Below are 18,655 nucleotides of genomic sequence, written 5' to 3'. Positions count from 1 at the left end.
ACAGCTACATAGCTTATGATATATATATATATAAAAGTGCATTTGTATATTTGTGCGTTTATGTTTTATGTTTATGGGTGTGTGGGTGTGGGTGTGTGCTAGTGAGTCATGAATGTGTATTATATCCTTAGAAATCTTCGGATAAGTAGTTGGAAGGCACCAAACCTGTTCGTCCGTCCTCCAATTTGGCCTGCCACCAATCATCAGATTCCTTATCAATGATTGTCAATGTGGCACCAGCCTCAAAACTAAGGCATCCTTCTTCTGCTGGACCATCGTAATCGTACAATGCAGTGGCCTTGATCTCAACCAAAGGTTTATCTAAATTAATCATAATATTAATTATTCAATCAAGTCAATATATATATATATATATATACATTTAATCCATTTTGTATTTATCAACTTGAGTATTAAACATTACCTTGTTTGGCTTGAACGTAGTTAGAAGGGAAATAACCTGATTTCTGAGTTCTTTCAAGGTAACCAAACCACCAATCCTCAGATGAATCGTCCTTTTCGACCATAATCACATCGTCACGGTTGAATACCAGGTCACTGGCACTGTTTCCAGCACCGGCATAGTCCCAAAGAGCAACAAAGGCTATATAAAGATAGGTATGAGCATAGATATATCACGTAGATCAAATAAAAAGGTGAGCAACTCTTATTTATTATTTTGTGTGTATGTGTATGTGTAATTATTTCCATTGATTGTTTACCTTTTGCTTTAGACAAATCAACACTTTCTGCTGGTTCTGATTTAGGTTCTGGCTCAGATTTCTGAGTAGATTCTTCTGTCTGAGAACTGAATCCACCGCCAGTGCGAGCTTGTAACTCAGCAAAGAATCCGCCACCGCCAAAGCCTGTAGGAGCAGTAGTGCTGGCAGGGGTAGCAGCAGATGATTCTGATTCTTGAGTAACAGCACGGCTGGTAGGTGCTGACTTGGGAGATTCATCAATAACGACACCAGCAACAGAAGAGCCGCTGCGATCGTTTGTCTTAGTAGCCTTCAAACGGGCGCCCATCTGGATCTGACTCAAAAGAGCAGAGCGGGAATCGCCACCTCCCTGAGCTTGTTGAGGTGATGGTGGTGTGAAAGTGGATCCTGTTGTTGGTGCAGGAGGAGGAGGGGGTATTCCACTAGCAGTTGAAACAGCAGCAGGAGGGGCAGGAGGAGGAGGAGGAGGAATTCCAGCCGAGGAAGCGGCTAAAGGAGACGTCTGTTGGGCACTAGGGGAGCTAGTCGCAGCTGGGTTTGGAGAGACAGCTCTAGAAGAAATAGAAGGACCTAAAAGTAAAAGATAAAAATTAAAAAATCAAACCAAACCAAACCAAAGCAAATAATTTTTTTTGTTAGGATTAGTTAAATACATGTTCATACATTATACGTATTATCAACAAAATTTTAGTAGATAACTAAATATTGAATGTGTTTTCTTTAACATACTTTGTCTTTGAGCAATGGCATTAAACAACATTCCAGCCATATTCTTTGCACTTCCAGCAGCAGGGAACTCGTTTTCGTCGTCAGAGTCATCATGGTTTGCAACATCCCAACCATCATCTGAGTCACTGTCATCATTGGCCTGGGTAGCGTTGAAAGCAGAGAATGCAGCAAATGGATTGTAACTGACGCGCTTGTTTGTCAAAGCCTCGGGCTCCTTCTGAGAGGGTTTCTCAGCAGTTGCGGAAGTCACATCTTTGGTTGCGCCACCATCTTGTTTCATCTTGGCAAATGGGTTGTTGCTACTAATCTTGACTTCTGCGGCAGCAGCAGCAGCAGCAGCAGCAGCAGCACCATCGGTGGAAGAAGAAGATGTCGATTTTCGTTCAACGACTGGTGCTGGAGGAGGAGTTGGGATAGCTGGAGCGACGGGTGGTGGTGGGGGTGGTGTGGGTGTAGACACGGGTTTAGGAATTTCTCGCTTGATTTCTGCAACAGGTGAAGGGTTCATGGCTTCTTTCTCCTTTTGTTTTCTCGCCTCTTCTTCCTCTTCTGCTCTATGAAGAGCCTCGAGACGAGCAAGTCTCTGTCTCTCTTCTTTTTCAAAGACGGCACGTCTACGTTCTTCGGTATCTTTGGCGTCCTGAATACGTCTAACTCTGTCGGCTTCCTCATCCAGACGTCTCTGCTCTTCATCCTGGCGAGCCTTTTCGGCAGGCGTGGGCTGTTCTTCGATAGCAAATCCTCCAAAGCGAACATTTTCCTCGTTGGTATTACGGAATAACCTTTCAGGTTCTGGAGCGTCACCTCGACGATAGTCTTGGGTACGAATCTTTTCTTGTGCCTGACGCTCAGCATCACGCATACGTTCTAATTATTACGAAGCACAAATAAATTTGATTAATATTTTTATTGAAATATATATATAAAAAAATAATAACGCTGTTGAATATCAAAACTTACGTTGAGCCATAGCAATTTCTGCCTCATCTTGCTGGTGTGGTTTGCTGGGAGTACGTGTCTCGGCAGGTTTGGGGGTTGTAGCTCCTAGATTCTTCTTAGCGTGAAGTGCAGCCAATCGTTCTTGGACCCGTCTTTCAGCCTAAAAGAAAAATCCAGCCACACACAAAAAATAAAGCAAAAAACATGTCTTTTAATAAACTCAAATATTTCTAGTTATTTTTTTTATCAATATGCATATTATTTACCTCTCTCTTTATTTCCTCGGCTGTTCTTGGTTTCGAAGGTGAGGCAATTTTAGGAGTTACAGCAGGAGAAGATGTTGGTGGGCTGAGAGTGGATGAAGACGCAGTGTACGATGTGGTTTGGTACGAAGATGTACCAATATTTCTCTGAGAAGTAGATGTGGTTGTAGAGTTAGTTTGCTCATAATGCACTTCGTCACGATCAAGTTGTTCGATAAATCGACGGAGCTCGTAGGACATATCCTGTCCACCCTTCTCGAACCGTTTTTTATCGCTGACATTCTTGGAGTCTGCCAAGCTCGATAGATAATGCAAATCTCCGCGGAGATCCCTCAAGGTCTCGCGTGCCTTCTCCATATTACGCTCAAAGTTATCTGCCTGTCTATCACAGTTTTGTTTCTCCTCCTCAGCTCGTCTCAACTCAAAGTTGGAGTCCTTGGACTCGGTACCAGATGATCCACTCTTACGTGCGGCCATCATAGCTTTAGCTTTAGCGCGAACGCGGTCGGTCTCGGTAATCGATCCACCAGGACCGGTAGGAACAATATATGCCATAAAGTCTTGTCCGCCGTCCTTTTTGCGTCCATCTCGGACCTTGCTATCTCTCAATTCTGCTGCAGCACCTCGGATTTGGCGTGCAAGCACAGGGATATCACGGTTACAAAGGAATTCGATTTCCGCTTGGAGAGACTTTTGGGTTTCCAGCAAATCAAGCATAGTTTCAGAATTCTCAAGATACTTTGCACTGCTTGGGTTTGAGCGGACAGCACGGTTGAGATCCTCTTGGGTTTTTCTGATCTTTTCTTTCAACTCCTCGACAGAGTAGCGACCATTTGTTGATGACGAGGAATAAGTATCATTACGACGAGATTTAGAGTTTACTTTGTCCAACGCACGTTTGACTTCATTAATCTGATAACGCAGATCACTCAGATCACCGTCTTCTTCGCCATTCTCATCCTCAGCATCGCTTTGGTATTTGCGAGGATTTAGTGACGAATTAAATCTACCCTTGCGACGCGCACTAGATACATATCCTCCAGATCCATGCATGTCGTCTTCGTCCTCTTCATAACCACGGTTCGAACGGGGTGATCTTCCATTGGCAACAGAAGATGCTGGGCTGTTAAAGGACGGTGCACGATTGCCAATTACAAATTTCTTCAGGACACTTGATGGAGGTGCCAATTCGGCAGGAAGTTCTTTTGGTACGTCAAATCCATTGAGTTTTCGATAAATAAGATGCATTGCAATGCAAAATTCGTCCTCGTCTAGACTTCCTCTATTCTCACGATCAGCGTGCCCCCAAATTGTCATCAAGTCTTGTTGGGAGATTTGCGATTGCAAGAACACTTGACTTGCAACATCACCCGACAGATAACCTGTGCCAGAGGTTTCCCAGGCATGGAAAATCTCACGATATCTCTGTTTTTCTTCAGGGCTTATTTTCCATGAAATCTGCTCTCCGGGATTGGTTCCCATGCTAGGAATAAGCAAATTGACATTTCCACTTTGGTTTGGCATCATTCTACTAGCAAAATCGTTATTCTGGATCCTAGGTCTTTGTTGGTGCATTGGTGGTGCAATTCCAGTACGCATAGGAGTTTGAACGGATGGAGACATGTAGCCAGTCTGCATCATGTTTTGGTAAGGAAGGGACATTTGCTGCTGCTGAGGTCTAAGAAGCTGTTGTTGTTGTTGCTGTTGCTGTTGTTGCTGCTGCTGCTGCTGTCCATAAGGATATCCTGTCATCATGGACATCTGAGGTGGTGCTCCAGTCATCATTGACATTTGAGGTGGTGCTCCAGTGGCCATAGATATCTGAGGTTGCATCATTGAGTTTCCGCCCATAGACATCCCATAAGACTGTTGACGCTGCTGTTGCTGCTGTTGCTGTTGCTGACTTGGTGGTTGACTGGTCTCAGTAGATGCAATTGTAGCCATAGCAAGTTCCACTTCTTCTCTGACAGATATAGGAAGTGCCCCTGGAAGTTGTTTTCCTGACAGTTTAGTCGAGGTCAAATACATTGCAACCGCAAACTCGGGGAAAGTCAGGTATGGTGCACTTGCGATTGATGATAAATCCCTATAACAGATAAATACATACATAAATACATAGATATATGCATATACAAAACGTTAAGACTTGGTCTATACCATTCGCTTCTACTCTCATTTTAGTTAAAAGTCAGAATAAAGAAAGAAAAGAAGAAGAAAAACACTTTACCAAATCTTGGCCAGAGATTCAGTATCAAGTCTTGAACGGGCCAAAAGATCACGTACCGCAGTGGCTAAGGCATTGAATAGAATTAAGTTGGAATTCTTTATATACTCTATGTATAAACACGGGTCATTCAAGACTTACCACTAATCTGATTGGTGCCATTCGTAGCACTAACAAAGAGATCCTCGAATTTTTTTTGGTCGGTTGGGGTGATGAAGTTGAATCGAAGACCTAAGGGCGGGTGTGCTCAAGTAAGCTTTCTAATGTTCTATTGGTTTGCACATTGACATCATTTGTCACCTTTAGAAGGACTCAACATTGTTGAATTGAGTTGCGGTGGCACTCCCGCGTTGTTGTACATTGTGTGTAGTGTATAAGAAAAGGAATTAAAGAGTGCAAAAAGTGTATCTGTTTCTCTTTGGGATTTATTTATTTATTTTGTCTTCTTATTCTCTGCCTGGTGAATAAGAAGATGAGTAAGAAGAGGCAATATAGTCCAAGCAGAAAGAATAAACACTCCAAGATTCTAAATACAGAACGATTCCACCATTAGCAGTTTCCTAATTAGGGAGGCGCTCATGATGAAGATCGTGTGTACTTCCCTTGTGCTGCAAATCGGCTCACATTGGTCCATCCCATTCTTGTGGAGTGTATGAGAAATATGGTTTTTATCTGCTAAAAAGTCTTTCCAAAATCTATAATAAAAAAAGAGGCAATTTGAAATTGTAATTGTCAGTGTTTAGGATGTATTGGTAAGTGACAACTATCAATATGGACATTTGCATCTTTGTATCTTTGAAATGAATTTGTTTTGTGAATTACACATCTTGGCTACCCAGTTTATTCAAAAGAAATTGTCAAGTTGAATTGACTTTATTAAACTTGTCGAATAAAGGCTGTAATATAGATTAAGTTCTTCTGTAGCTAATAAGAAAGACTGATTTATAAAGTATGAAAATGCAAAAAAAAACAAGGTTTGATATATATACATATGTCCGTGTGTAATACCACAAGCAGTAACTACAGGTAAACTTTTGTCAAGTATACTCACAAAAAGCTTTAAACCGAATTCTGGGACCAGCTATCTTTAATCCTTGACAGTGCGAATTCCGATATAACTTACTATAGCTTACGGACGTGCTCCACTCTGCAACATGGCCGTTGTTTTTTATAATGATCTAATCTAGATATGCTCAGCTGGATTTTAATTCTGAGCTTGGCATGGTGAGTATTCAAAACTTTATAATGTGCTAACAATTTTTCTATAATGACATATTCAAGCTAGTATTGTACCTGGTTCAGTCCTCTTGGAAGGTGGATATATCATGATACTCGTTATATTTTTGATGTCAGATATTGAGGTCTTTAACTAGAAAGCTAAAATAGATATCTTGGCTTACAGAGCTTTCAAGAGCTGTGTATCTCTCAAACCCTTCAGTTTAAGAGAGACTCCCATACCATCACTAAGCCTCCTACGAATTTTCTATTATTTTTATTATTTAAAGAAATATATGCCTTGAAAACCTTTTCTAGAACCCAAAAAAAATACAAGCAAGTAAAGACTATGATCTTTCACAAAAGAGTCTAACTCCTCGGGTCATATTATCTTACGCCAAAACTTCTCTTTCGCAAATATAGCTTATACAAAGCTTTCTGTAGACAATAATACCAGCAAAAGACAAGCTTAATCAAATTTATGCTTTTTAAGAGGACAATATATTACGCTCAGCTAAACAGAAATGAGATATGTGACCCTTGGTTTATTCGACCTTCCTGGGCTAGGGTATGGCTCTATTGGATGGTCGTTCTAATCAATAGTTTTTAAAGATATATGACATACTTGATATCTTCTTAGCTCTTAACTTCATGAAGAAGAAGAGATACCTTTACAAATAACAGTGTTCTGATAGCTTACAGTAAAATAACATATGCAAGTCGCTTATGTTCATAAAAGTTCTTTCTTACTGCAATTATGGTGAGCAAAAGAAAACAAAGTAAAATTGCTCTTTTTTTTTATATAATGCTACTCGTAAATACAGCTATACTTTTTTATAGCAATGTTTTTATGTATTAATTTTTCTACTTTATTTTTATTTATGTAGCAGTGTTATCAAGTACTGGTCTTTTAAATCTTATACATATACTTGTATAATGCTTTCGGCAAATGGTTTGGCTACAGAATAGACCTGGGCTTGATATACACTATGTAGTATTGAAAGTAACCTACTTAATGTCTTATAATAATATGCCTTCCTGTTATTAATGGTCATAATTTATATCTTAATCACTACGATAAAACAAGAGGTGATTAAGAGAGCGATTTCGAGAAATTCTTATGATAATTTTCAAAACCACCCCCTGAATCACCGCTTTTTTCTCATAGAGGCTATGAATGCTTGCATCACAAAGAAATGGTGATGTCATCTGTACTAGCGCGAAAATTATTTCAAGGGCATACGCGTCCGTCTGTTTGTATTTGCCTTCCTTTAGGTCTGCCTACGTTTACGCCAGGTAAGTAATGAACGTAAAGACCACCAGCATGTTAAAGCCAGCTCGAATACGTCTTTTTCGGTGTCATAACTTAACCTGAACATATTTTCGCCTTTTTCTTTTTTAAAGAGGCGCTCTATATTTTCAACTTTTACGGATTTAAGAACCTAAGAGAATGGCTAATTCTACCAAGCTCATGCGCATTAATCTTTAGCAACATCTAACTTTTTTCTGTTTTTTTCAATAGACTGACAGCCAAACATAACCAAAAGCCTAGAAAAACACTCCTGTTCTTGTTCTTGTGTGAAAAATATGCTGCTGATTGCCATGTTTACTAATTTCTGACTTGACATGCAAAGTTGCTAACGTATTTTGTCTGCATAATTTTATAAAAAAAAACAGTGGTCCAGCGAGCGAGTTCATTAAAATATACGAGTATTTTGGTGGACTCTTTTACTCGGTAAGTAATCGTTCCAAAACATAAAATAAAACAAAATATCTCAGCACTTTATCTTGTTCTTATTTTGTATATACGAGGTTCAAGCCAACAGGATTATCTTTTGGGTCCTGACTGAGCTCTGGTGGTGTCCAGGATTCTGAGTACGAGGCCGAGGGTTTCAGGGCATTGCGCCCAACTCCTTTTTTTTGACGAGTAGCCAGTCGTCCTTCATTTCGGTGTGCTAATCCACCGGGTGTCGTGTGAGTGAGATGTCCCATACTTCGTACTATGTTTTTAGTTAGATTTCCCTCTTTGGGCTCGTATTTTTTTTGCGTGTCTGGTTTTGCAGGTACGTACTTTTATATTTCTTTATTTCTTTCTTTTTTATTGCAGCAGATTTTGAAACACAAGAACAAGATGTGGAGCACCGATGGACATAAAGGATGTATATACTGAAGACTTTTTTAATCAATCAATGAATAAGCAAATAATTACATGATATCTCCAAAATTGTGTCGAATATATACTGTAGATTTATTATCTTTATACTTGCATGTCTACAGAATATAAGAATTTTTATAAAGTTAAATAGGAATGAATATGTGTTTTAGGTGCAATAGATAGTTAAACTTATATAGAAGCAAAGTAAAAAAAAAATAGAGCATAATCAAATTGCATAAGAGAATTATAAAACCAAATTACAGACGTCTAACATATTCATGGGGACTTTGGTCAAGAGTATTGTACTCAAGGTTATTTTAAGAAAGCTATAATGTAAAGAACGTTGGTTTTTAATGATCAAAAATTCTAATTAAAGATTAAACAAAAGCTAGGATTATAAGCCATATTAATGGATAAGTTTTTTTTTTAAAAAAAAAGTTCAAACGACTGCAATCGACTAGCTTTCTTCACTTGTCAATTAGATTAAAGAAAGGTTTATGCTTAATGAAAGAAACGATATTACAAGTACTCGAATTTGTCTTATCTTATACGCATTTGAACAAAGTTTGATCTTTTTGAAAAATAAAACGGTGCGTTCGGATATATGGAAAAGATTTTGATTTGATAAGCTTATTACGACCCTATAATCATTAAATATTTGGATCTGTCGACTCAAAATGTATACACTGTCTGTAGTATCAAAACTCGAAGTCCTAGTGAACACTCGGAAACTGACATGGTTCTTTAGAATAAAAGCTTATAGTTTTCTATGCCTATATTCCTTATAAGATACGCTTTGTTTTTTTATACATTTTCAAACTTTAGTAAAGTAAATATATATATATATAATGCCAAAGCCAATTAATAGGCTGTAAATAAGATATATGAAATTTAACAGCTTGATCTGCTTATTTTATAAAGTGCTGTTACCTATTCGTATGACCTACACATTATATAAATATGCGTGTGTGTGCGTTGTGTACTACTTTTTACAATGGCATTACAGTAATCGGACTGATTTATAGATGTACAAAATAAACATTGATATTCAAGCCAGATGTCCTATTTCTGAAAAAAAAAATGCTCATATAAAGCTGACATTGTTATAACAATTGTACTGCCTTTTTTTTGCTTGCTTTTTGTTCGTTTTTTTTTTCTCAAGTGTTCTGTGATGTTTTGATACACTTGATATATATTTGAGCTGCTTTTTCTTATTCTAATTATTCTTTCTTTTTGGTAAATTTTGGAATTTGAAACTGGTTAAATATACCTGGTTGTATTTATTTTGTACAATTATTTGGTTAATAAAGCTACTAAACCGCACACGCTCAAACCTACACTTGTACACTTGTACAATCGTACGTATAAGAGAAATGACAGAGGGCTTTGCTCTCTGCATATACCCTTATTTACTTTGTCATTCGTATGACTATTTACACTGTGAGTCTTTTTTTTTCATATAAAAAATAATGATTAATTCACGCCATTTTTATTCTCATTCTTAATTTTAATTCTATACATGTATAGACACAGAAACAGATACATATATTCTTCGTAAAATGAAAATCTCCATGTGCTTAATGTTTCCGGTAATAAGCGAAAAAGAAAAGAAATAGCAAAACCTACTACAAAAATAGGATGTTATACTTTCTGCATAAATCAATATCTACTACTGCAAACTCTCTTTTTTGATGATGATGATAATGGTGATGATGTCGTTGTTGTTGCTGCTGTTGTTGTTGTGTACACCTCTTCCTCCTTCCAAGGGTGCTTTTTCTTTTTTTATTCGCTTTTTTTATAGCTTAGATAAGTATAAAAATCATGTTGTATCACCGCTACTATTATCATCATAGTGACGAAAACATACTGCGGTTTCTACTGCACATCTTTAAAGAAGCCCTTTTGTATACCAACACATCACACAACCTGTGCACAAGCAAATATACATGCACATATATAAGTATTCTCAGTATAGTTTTGGATCACACAACTCTCCTTACTAGGAAATATTGCATATATTACAATTGTCCACGAGTGTGGAGAAGAAAAGAAGAAAATCGGATATTATGGATTTGTAAGGCTATTGTTGTTTATTCAATTATGGATCTTTGAAGAATAGATATAAGTATATAATAGAAAGTATTCTTCTATTAAAGAAGTCTATAAATATGCTTGTTACTTATTTATTTAGTTTTACATTTCTTTGTTCTATTTTATCTTGGCTTATTACTTGTTGTACAAATATCATCTGTAACGTACCTTTTCTTCTTCTTTTTTTGCTTAGGTCAACGATGAGGCGTCAACAGAATATGATGTATTGACGCTGAGTAAAAAAGAAAAAGCATGTGAATCTAAACAGCCAGAATTAAATGTACTGATGATTTGAAATACCAATATTAATGTTGATGTTGATGTTGATATTGAGGATCAACCCATTTAGGATAATTTCATAAAAGAAAATTACTTCTCTGTTTGTTTAGGTATCAATATATTACACGTTATTTGTATATGTGTATGAGTTAGTGTGGTTGAATGATTACTATTTAACTGAAATGAAACAAAGAAGAAGAAGAAACATAATGATCCGAAAATAAAATGTTCAGCACATGGCTCCTCTTCTTCAAGAGATGCCCAGGGCACAGCTTTGCATGAGCTCCTTGTAATAGTTACACAAGCGCTGTGAATGGTATAGATCGCATGGTGATGAGCAAACTATACTTCCTTGAACATGGTTGCCCTTTAAAGAACTTGCAAGTATAGCTGTATAAAAACAGGAATCTGAAAATAAGCTCAGCGTGTACGGTATCACTAAGGTTTGATTCAGAGAAAGTTAAGATTAATGTGTCACATTTGACACCTTTTCATCATTTGGGCTTGGTAGAAGAAGAAGAAAAGCTATTTTAGTTATACGCACACATCCAAATGTGTGTATATATATATAAGTGCGTATGCGTGTTGAAGTATTTTTTTTATTTATGACCTTGTTGTTCTCTTTAAAAAATGTTGGCCTCTGACCTACCATACGACATCCTCACAAATATTGCAGAGTACCTTTCTTGCGATGACTCCCGTGAATGCTCTTACTCCTGTAAAGCATGGCTGACACCCTTTAGAAAATATGGGTGGAAATCAGTCTTTATCAACAGTAAAAGTTACTTTGAACACATCTGCAGTCAATCAAGCTCAAAAACGGATTTTTCTCTAAAGGCCAACCGCTACTTTGTACGCAGCTTAGATATTGGATACCACATCAAAGTCAACAATGAACAACTACACACACTGCAACAACAATTTCAAAACATAAAACACTTTACTGTGACAAATGGAGTATTTGATAGCTCTAGCTTTGGGAACACAACAGATTGGCGCAGTTGGAGATATCTTGAAACACTGGAAATGACCGCACCTGCAATGAAATCCATAGTCCAATTTAACAATGTATTCGAGTCATTGTCTCATCTTGAAAGCCTTTCAAATCTATCTCTCAATGGCTACCACAACGGAGATGTAGTCTGCACCTGGGAAGATATTGATAGGATACATGAATATTTACCTAAACTAAGGAAATTGGAGCTAAACATGGACTTTTCGCCGATGAACATAAATGCCCTGGCGAAAATAAAAGAGTCAACAAAGCCAGCGATCAACATCACCCAGATCAACTTTCACATCACACGCACTACCGCACTGTGGCTATTCTATTTTACGTGCAAATACCCGAACATTGAGTATTTCTCTTGGGGGGATGGGTTCAAAAGCGACGAGCAGTATGAGAACTGGGAGCTTATTATGCCCATGTTCTTCAGCCTAGATACTATGTTCCCCCGTCTAGTCGATATCTTTTTAAACGCCAGTGGATCAAATGCTAGATCTTCGTATTCAAATTTTTGGAAACTCATAAATCGGTTCAAGGCACCCCTTAAAAACGTGTGCTACAGTACCAACTGGGAGCTAGATACTATTGCTGAGCCAGAGAATACACTCACGGAATGTCTTCAAGCTTGTTCGCCAACTATGGTGACATTGTATTATGGGAACAACACTAGACCTCAAAGTGTCAATAAGGCACCGATTGAGTTTACCATGTGCCCGCGTCTTGTTGATCTATGCTTAGAGTTCTTTGGAAGCCGGCTCAAACTCGACAATATTTTGGACAATTGCCCAGTCTTGAAGAAACTAGTACTGAAGTGCAAGCTCCTTTTCTTAAGTAGAGAAGCAACCAAAAATTCGGCTGTTCCGCATGGTTTGGAATCCATCGTACTCACACGAATAAAAACTACTACCACCGTATTCAGCTACCTATCGCTTCGTTGCAAGGATTTGAATAGCATGCGGCTGAAGTTTATCAAGGTGCGAGGGCTTGTATCTCCAACTACTGGCAGTTTGTGCATCGACATGCCGTTCACCCACTTTAAGCTTCTAAGAATAGTTCATTCGACATTCTCACTGCATAAGCATCAATACGATCAAACAAATGTGGACGATAAGGAGCATCACTTTAGCTACAGTCCTCAGTTGATCAATCTGCTTACTATACAGTACACCGCACCTCCAGAGAATCATGATAGCCCTGACGATGTATCTACAGAGACACCTTCCGAGCAAAGTGTCAGTCAACTTTGGTTTCATTTTTATCTTGATCTTTCACAACGCATTCCGGGCAGCAAATCACAACTTCTTACTCCAGAAGAAGTAAATTATGCTCAGATGCACTTTGAGTCGTTTAAAGAAAGGAATCGTATTCTACGGGGTAGTTCTGACCAAAGACCTGGGAACTATTGCTGGCATCCCAAGCGTTCTTGGAAAAATGACCTTGTCCATGGCCGTGTACTACTTAACTGTAGGGGTTTAGATGAGTATCATATAAAGGGCGTGAGAACCAAAGGATGTTACTCTGAATCCGACGTATCTTATTGATGTATAGACATTTTATTTATCTATTTATTTGAATATTAGACCGTTTCATTTTTTTAATATATATGCTATATTAAATGTATTATACAATAGAACATTTTATTATTTTATATCATTTGTCTTTGTCTTTGTCTGTTAAGCTTCTTCTTCAATACCTCATTACTTATTTCTAGTGAATATTTTCTTAGTAATGCCCTTCAAGTGCATATAAAAGAAAATGGACACAGAAAGAGGGTTACGATTATGTGGTGCGAATAAACAAAAGAACAAAATATTTGTTGTTTTAACTATCTTTCCTGTCACCCTTTTGTACTCTTAATCTTATAAATGATATATATATATATATATAAGACGTAAGCCCCCCTTCATTCCTTACTTCACCCTTATTGATTCTTTTAGGCTATTGGTTGTTTCTATATATATAAAAGAAACAAACCAAACAAACTTAGTACAACATTACACAATAAAATACGGTACAGTAGGGTGCAGCAAAATACCTTTCTTATTGTATCTCTCTCTTCCTTCCGCTTTCTTTCTTTTTTTTGTTTATTTCTTTTCTTCTCTCTTTCTTTACTTCTTTCTCTTTGTTGGTTATGCTAGCTTCTGAACTTCCTTATGATATTCTTTCTCTCATTGCTCAGAGATTATCTTGCGAAGATGCTCGTGTGTGTTCAGTCGTCTCTAAATCCTGGACACTTGTATTTAGGGAACAAGCGTTCAAGACTTTAGCTGTGTTTAGTGACACCAAGTTCAAAAGAATACTCAATGCATATGCTTGTGAAGAATACGAATATCTAACTACAAATCAAAAAGATCCCAGATATAAACATCAAAGTCAAAATCAAAATCAAAATCACACTTACTATCCGCTTGTCCAGAATTTAGAAATAAAACATTTTGAAACGAATGACCGTCAGAATCGTACGTTGCAGCACTATTTTCAGAATCTTAGGCGGATTTCTGTAGCTTGGAATATCTCAAGAGTCACCAGAACTTCTAGGGAAACGACTCGCTGGGACCTTTGGGGGTCATTGGAAATAATCGACTTGCGTGTCCCTCGTATCAGAGAATCAGATGATTTGGATTACGTTCTTAAAACACTCGGAGCCCTTCCCCACCTTTGGAGCTTTACATTTGAATGCGATGAAATATACACAGCGGTCGGGTGGCGGACAATTGAAGACTTAAACAGGCATCTTCCAGGTCTGAAACACATGAATATATGTCTCATGCTTGACGAAATACCTCTGCAAGACTTATTGTGCATAGAACAAACAGTACCTTCCACGAAAATGACAAGTGTAGGAATTACGATTAATCAATCTGGTCCTCAATGGTTCTTGTATCTTTCCTACAAGTATCCTAACCTAAAACACTTGGATTGGCGTGATTCGTCTGATTATTCCAAAATGTACCATGACTGGAAAACAGTGGCGCCAAACCTTATGTCAATCAGTTCCAATTTATCCCAGCTACAGTACTTTAACATAAAAACTTGCGGAACACATTCAAATTCGTTTCACTGTAACTTTTGGGACGTATTTCATTATTTCGGACTACCAGTGAAGAAACTTGTCCTTGATGCAGCTTGGGACTGCAAACTGCGTGCGGAACCAGAAGATGTTCTAGCTAAATGTATGCGGGCTTGTTCGGCTACTGTTGAGTCGATCACCTATAGCTACAACTATGATAGACATGAAACCAGAATGAGACCAGTGTGCTTCAATATATGTCCACGTCTTGTTACAATGTTTTTAGAGTTAAGAGAGAGTGCCTTTACACTTGATTCGCTCTTGGATAACTGTCCGGCATTGAAAGACTTACAGTTGACCTGCAAGCTGCTTTTACCCGGAGAAAGCCTAACATCCAGTTCCAGGGACTGTTTACCACCAGCTCACGGTTTACAAGCAATCACGCTTAATAGAGTAAAAACTACTACAAAATTGCTCAACTATGTGTCTCGACGGTGCCGCCAGCTTCACACCATGAAACTGATCCAAACAAATATCCGGGGTCCTATTTCTCAGACATCAGGTCAACTGGATATCGACATGCCTCACACACACTTCAAGCTCTTGAAAATAGTGTCGCCGGTATTTTATTCGTACAAAGAAGAGTATGATTATGATAACATGGATGAATGCGCAACACACCCAGTAAAGTTTCTAGGAATAGAACAGACAGACTCGCCCGATCTGTATACTCAGCTTGATGTTTCGTGCCCATTAGTACCAACAAAAAGATCTCTGGTTCTATTCAGTAGAGAGCTTAAATATATGGTTATGAAAACTACTTCAATAGTACTCTCAACTGATGAAGCACAGCATGCCTTTGATTACTTCCAATCGTTTTCTTATAGGAAAGATTCTGCTCACAACACCTCAGTCCATAGTCTCAATACGTATGAGTTGACGGAAAAATCTTTCTGGAAAGTATTCCTCTTTAACGGGTACTTTTTGTTGCGTTGCAAACGCATTGATTACAGTGTATTTAAATAACTTTAACATCATATTTATAAAGCCAGTGTTTTTGCTACTGTTGTTTTTGGTGTTCTCTCAATGGCATATATATGTAAAAATCAACCCTAAAGATATTAATAAAAGGGTCTTATTGAGGTGTAGAGAAGAGAGAAATGGAGAGTTTTGGTTATTATTTGTAAAGGGTATTGCTTGCTTGCTTTCGTTTTGTTTTTCCACTTTGCAACTAAATCGTGTGGAGTATTTAAGGTGTATATATAATCACATCAAAAAAAGACCTCCTCCTTCCGATCTCTGAGTCTAAGAAAGCTGCGAGAGAAATTATGATATATATCTAACATGTAATTTCCCATCAAGAACAATAGATAAAACCTTTAAACTTCAAATACAGGATGATATATTTCCTTATTATTGAAATATATAAAAACAAAAGTACCAATATCTAGAGTGACGTCCCTTGGCATTGATCCTACATGCTGCCGGCCAAAGTTAATGCAAGTTCAATACCTATTCTTTTCCCTTCTCGTTGCATTACAGGCTTTATATCAATGATCTCGGTGATAATAGTCCTATCATTACTCATATGCTTCTCGAAACCCCACCAAATGTGCTCAATGAAGTATCAGTTTGGGCTCTAAGTTAGCCAGTAGTCAAGACCCCGGGTCTCATGACTGTCTTTCTACCATCTCAAAAACCACTTGGTATGGCAGCTGGCGTTGTCTTCTTCGAACACGAGGTGCCCGTTCTGTCCCCGTGAAAGATCTTGAGACCAAGAGAGGAAGTTCTGAGTCAAAGTGTTCACACATTGATATTGGTTTACGTTGCTATCTACGAATACAAAATATCCCAGAAACAGTTCGAGATCATCACACCATACTTCCCCCACTTGGTTCCTTGGATATGATTTTTTTCTTTTACCCTTCACCAACTCTTCTGATAGTTCTGGTTGCCTCCATTATTACCCATGGCTATGAGCCGCAATTCATCGGTAAATAAAGCGCCTCTTCATCGGTCATCGGTCGAATTGGTATGAGCACGAGCCTATTTTAGCGGGTTTTTTTTGTGGCTGTCTGTCAAGGCTGGTTTATGAGCTACAATATATGAATCAAAGCCTAAATGTGGGAGACAGCTGATTACTATGTCTTATAATCTTCTCATCAATCCTTCTAGGTCTTTTGGACCCATTCTTCTCGGCTCAGTTTAACCCTGTTTCTTTCACTCTGTAGCTAAGGTTTCGACTGCACCATAATCTAAGCAAATGCAAATCCATATACATAATACACCTATACTTGTAAGAATTGACTTTCTCATATAGACTGTGGATGATAGTTGATAAAATTGCGTCTTAAACTTTGGATTCAATTAATACAATGAGAATAAGGAAAGAAGAAAACGTTTTTTTTTTCCTTTTCGGTTGAGGTAGTAGAGAGGTTTTTTTTTAGCGTAAGTGTCTTTCATTTAATTTAATTTTTTGATATTTTACCTTTGGGAGGATTTGCAATATATATATAGACCTCTTTTGATTTTTTTTTGCATTCTCCTGTTAAGAGCACATACATAGATATATGGACTGATAGATATAAAATAACAGGCTTAAGGGAAAGGAGATGTACCACATTTTCATGTACATTCTGTTGCTGCTGCTGTTGTTTTTCATTGCTTTGTTTGGCCAAGGGATCACCAACAATGGAGGACATAAAATAAAATATTACATCTTTAGACATCGAATAATTGTGTGTGTGTGTGTTGTATGTATCATTTACTCCCGGGGTAATATAGGTCATCCAATCCAAGTTGTCGGATTACGCATAAAATACAGGTATGTATATATACTCAAAGTCTTGGCAAATTTTATATTTATACAAGTATTTTCAAATTGTGTGTTACAAATTCTGTTTATGCGTATATCACAAATATATATAGTACTCTAGAAAGAAAGGACTGGGATACATTATTACTAGAGACCATTTGGATGTGTAACATAAGTGTTCTTCTTATTCTTCTTTTGGAGATTTTCTTGTGATTTTTGGTTTTCGGGCTGTTTCTGTAAAAGAATAAAAATAGGTTTCGATACATACAGATCTTCTATCTCCTTTAGAAATTTGGGATGCACAGTAAGAAAATAAACAAGTAAATAAGAGAATCGAATTTTGATTTCTTGGTTTTTACAAATGCTTTTGCATGCGCCTCTGTTTCTTTATTAATACTATACTTTGTGGAGGAAGAAGTGGGCTTTGAATCTTAAATGAATGCTACGGATTTAAGGTGTCAAAATCCAATAAATAGGATTTCCATTCTTTTGATTTATTTTTTCTTAATACATATATGTACAATGCAATTTTTGCTGGTACAAAGGCTAATAATTGGAAGATTGTTTTCCTCTCATCTTCTTTTTAATTTTATGAAAGCTTACTAAGAAACTCTAGACTCTTAAAGCGGCCTTGATTGATCTCTTGAATAAAATCGGTGTATCGAAGCCGTTCTTTTTTTTTGTTTTTTTTTTTGGTTGTTACTTTTTTAACTGAGCAAAATTAGCGTGTTACACTATCTTGGGTAACACTTGGCTGGCTGTGAGATCAGTTGAATCTCACTCTTCAGTCCTGCTTTTTCTTTTCTTTTGTTTTATTATTATTATTATTATTATTATTATTATTATTATTATTATAAAAAGAAATTGGAGAAAAGCAAAGGTTTATTGAAACCATAAAAGACAGAAAATTATATATATATTATTGATTTTTCTTCTTTTGAATTGTTCAGTTTGACAAACCAAAAGTAAATGGCTCACAGCTTGTATAAATTAAATAAGTGCTTCTCTTTCTACCTTTCTATTGTGTATCTGTAGGGATAAATTGCACTGACAATCTCATTCAAAGATATTATCATATTTCACAATCTAATGTAAAGATGTATATATGCAAGATAGTTTATATTTTATTCGTTTTTAAGTTGACGAGTATAATTTATTGTTAACTAATATTACTGCTACTATTTATTCTTCTCGGTAGGACTTTGAA

General features: G+C 37.2%; 5 protein-coding genes across 5 annotated transcripts; 3 read left to right on the top strand and 2 right to left on the bottom strand.

Annotated features, from left to right (window-relative positions):
* Positions 1-7,886: 7,886 nt before the first annotated feature.
* Positions 7,887-8,985, bottom strand: PHYBLDRAFT_59253 (hypothetical protein; the record flags this gene model as incomplete). Its single annotated transcript, XM_018440462.1, has 3 exons — positions 7,887-8,092; positions 8,302-8,363; positions 8,933-8,985. 3 exons carry the CDS (start codon positions 8,983-8,985, stop codon positions 7,887-7,889), a joined length of 321 nt encoding a protein of 106 aa, XP_018298267.1.
* Positions 8,986-9,620: 635 nt separating this feature from the next.
* On the top strand, positions 9,621-10,633 carry PHYBLDRAFT_59252 (hypothetical protein; the record flags this gene model as incomplete). The annotated part of the gene is made up of 4 exons (XM_018440461.1): positions 9,621-9,687; positions 9,775-9,836; positions 10,223-10,321; positions 10,532-10,633. The coding sequence occupies 4 exons, from the start codon at positions 9,621-9,623 to the stop codon at positions 10,631-10,633; spliced, it is 330 nt and encodes a 109-aa protein (XP_018298266.1).
* Positions 10,634-11,247: 614 nt separating this feature from the next.
* PHYBLDRAFT_140226 (hypothetical protein) lies at positions 11,248-13,164 on the top strand (the record flags this gene model as incomplete). The annotated part of the gene is made up of 1 exon (XM_018430360.1): positions 11,248-13,164. One exon carries the CDS (start codon positions 11,248-11,250, stop codon positions 13,162-13,164), a length of 1,917 nt encoding a protein of 638 aa, XP_018298265.1.
* A 590-nt stretch (positions 13,165-13,754) lies between these two features.
* On the top strand, positions 13,755-15,659 carry PHYBLDRAFT_163246 (hypothetical protein; the record flags this gene model as incomplete). The annotated part of the gene is made up of 1 exon (XM_018434761.1): positions 13,755-15,659. One exon carries the CDS (start codon positions 13,755-13,757, stop codon positions 15,657-15,659), a length of 1,905 nt encoding a protein of 634 aa, XP_018298264.1.
* A 448-nt stretch (positions 15,660-16,107) lies between these two features.
* On the bottom strand, positions 16,108-17,335 carry PHYBLDRAFT_140224 (hypothetical protein; the record flags this gene model as incomplete). The annotated part of the gene is made up of 3 exons (XM_018430359.1): positions 16,108-16,248; positions 16,322-16,462; positions 17,252-17,335. The coding sequence occupies 3 exons, from the start codon at positions 17,333-17,335 to the stop codon at positions 16,108-16,110; spliced, it is 366 nt and encodes a 121-aa protein (XP_018298263.1).
* Between the last annotated feature and the right edge of the window lie 1,320 nt (positions 17,336-18,655).

Source organism: Phycomyces blakesleeanus, assembly GCF_001638985.1.
Source record: "Phycomyces blakesleeanus NRRL 1555(-) unplaced genomic scaffold PHYBLscaffold_2, whole genome shotgun sequence".
NCBI classification, from domain to species: Eukaryota; Fungi; Mucoromycota; class Mucoromycetes; order Mucorales; family Phycomycetaceae; genus Phycomyces; species Phycomyces blakesleeanus.
This window is presented reverse-complemented; position numbering and strand designations above follow the sequence as displayed.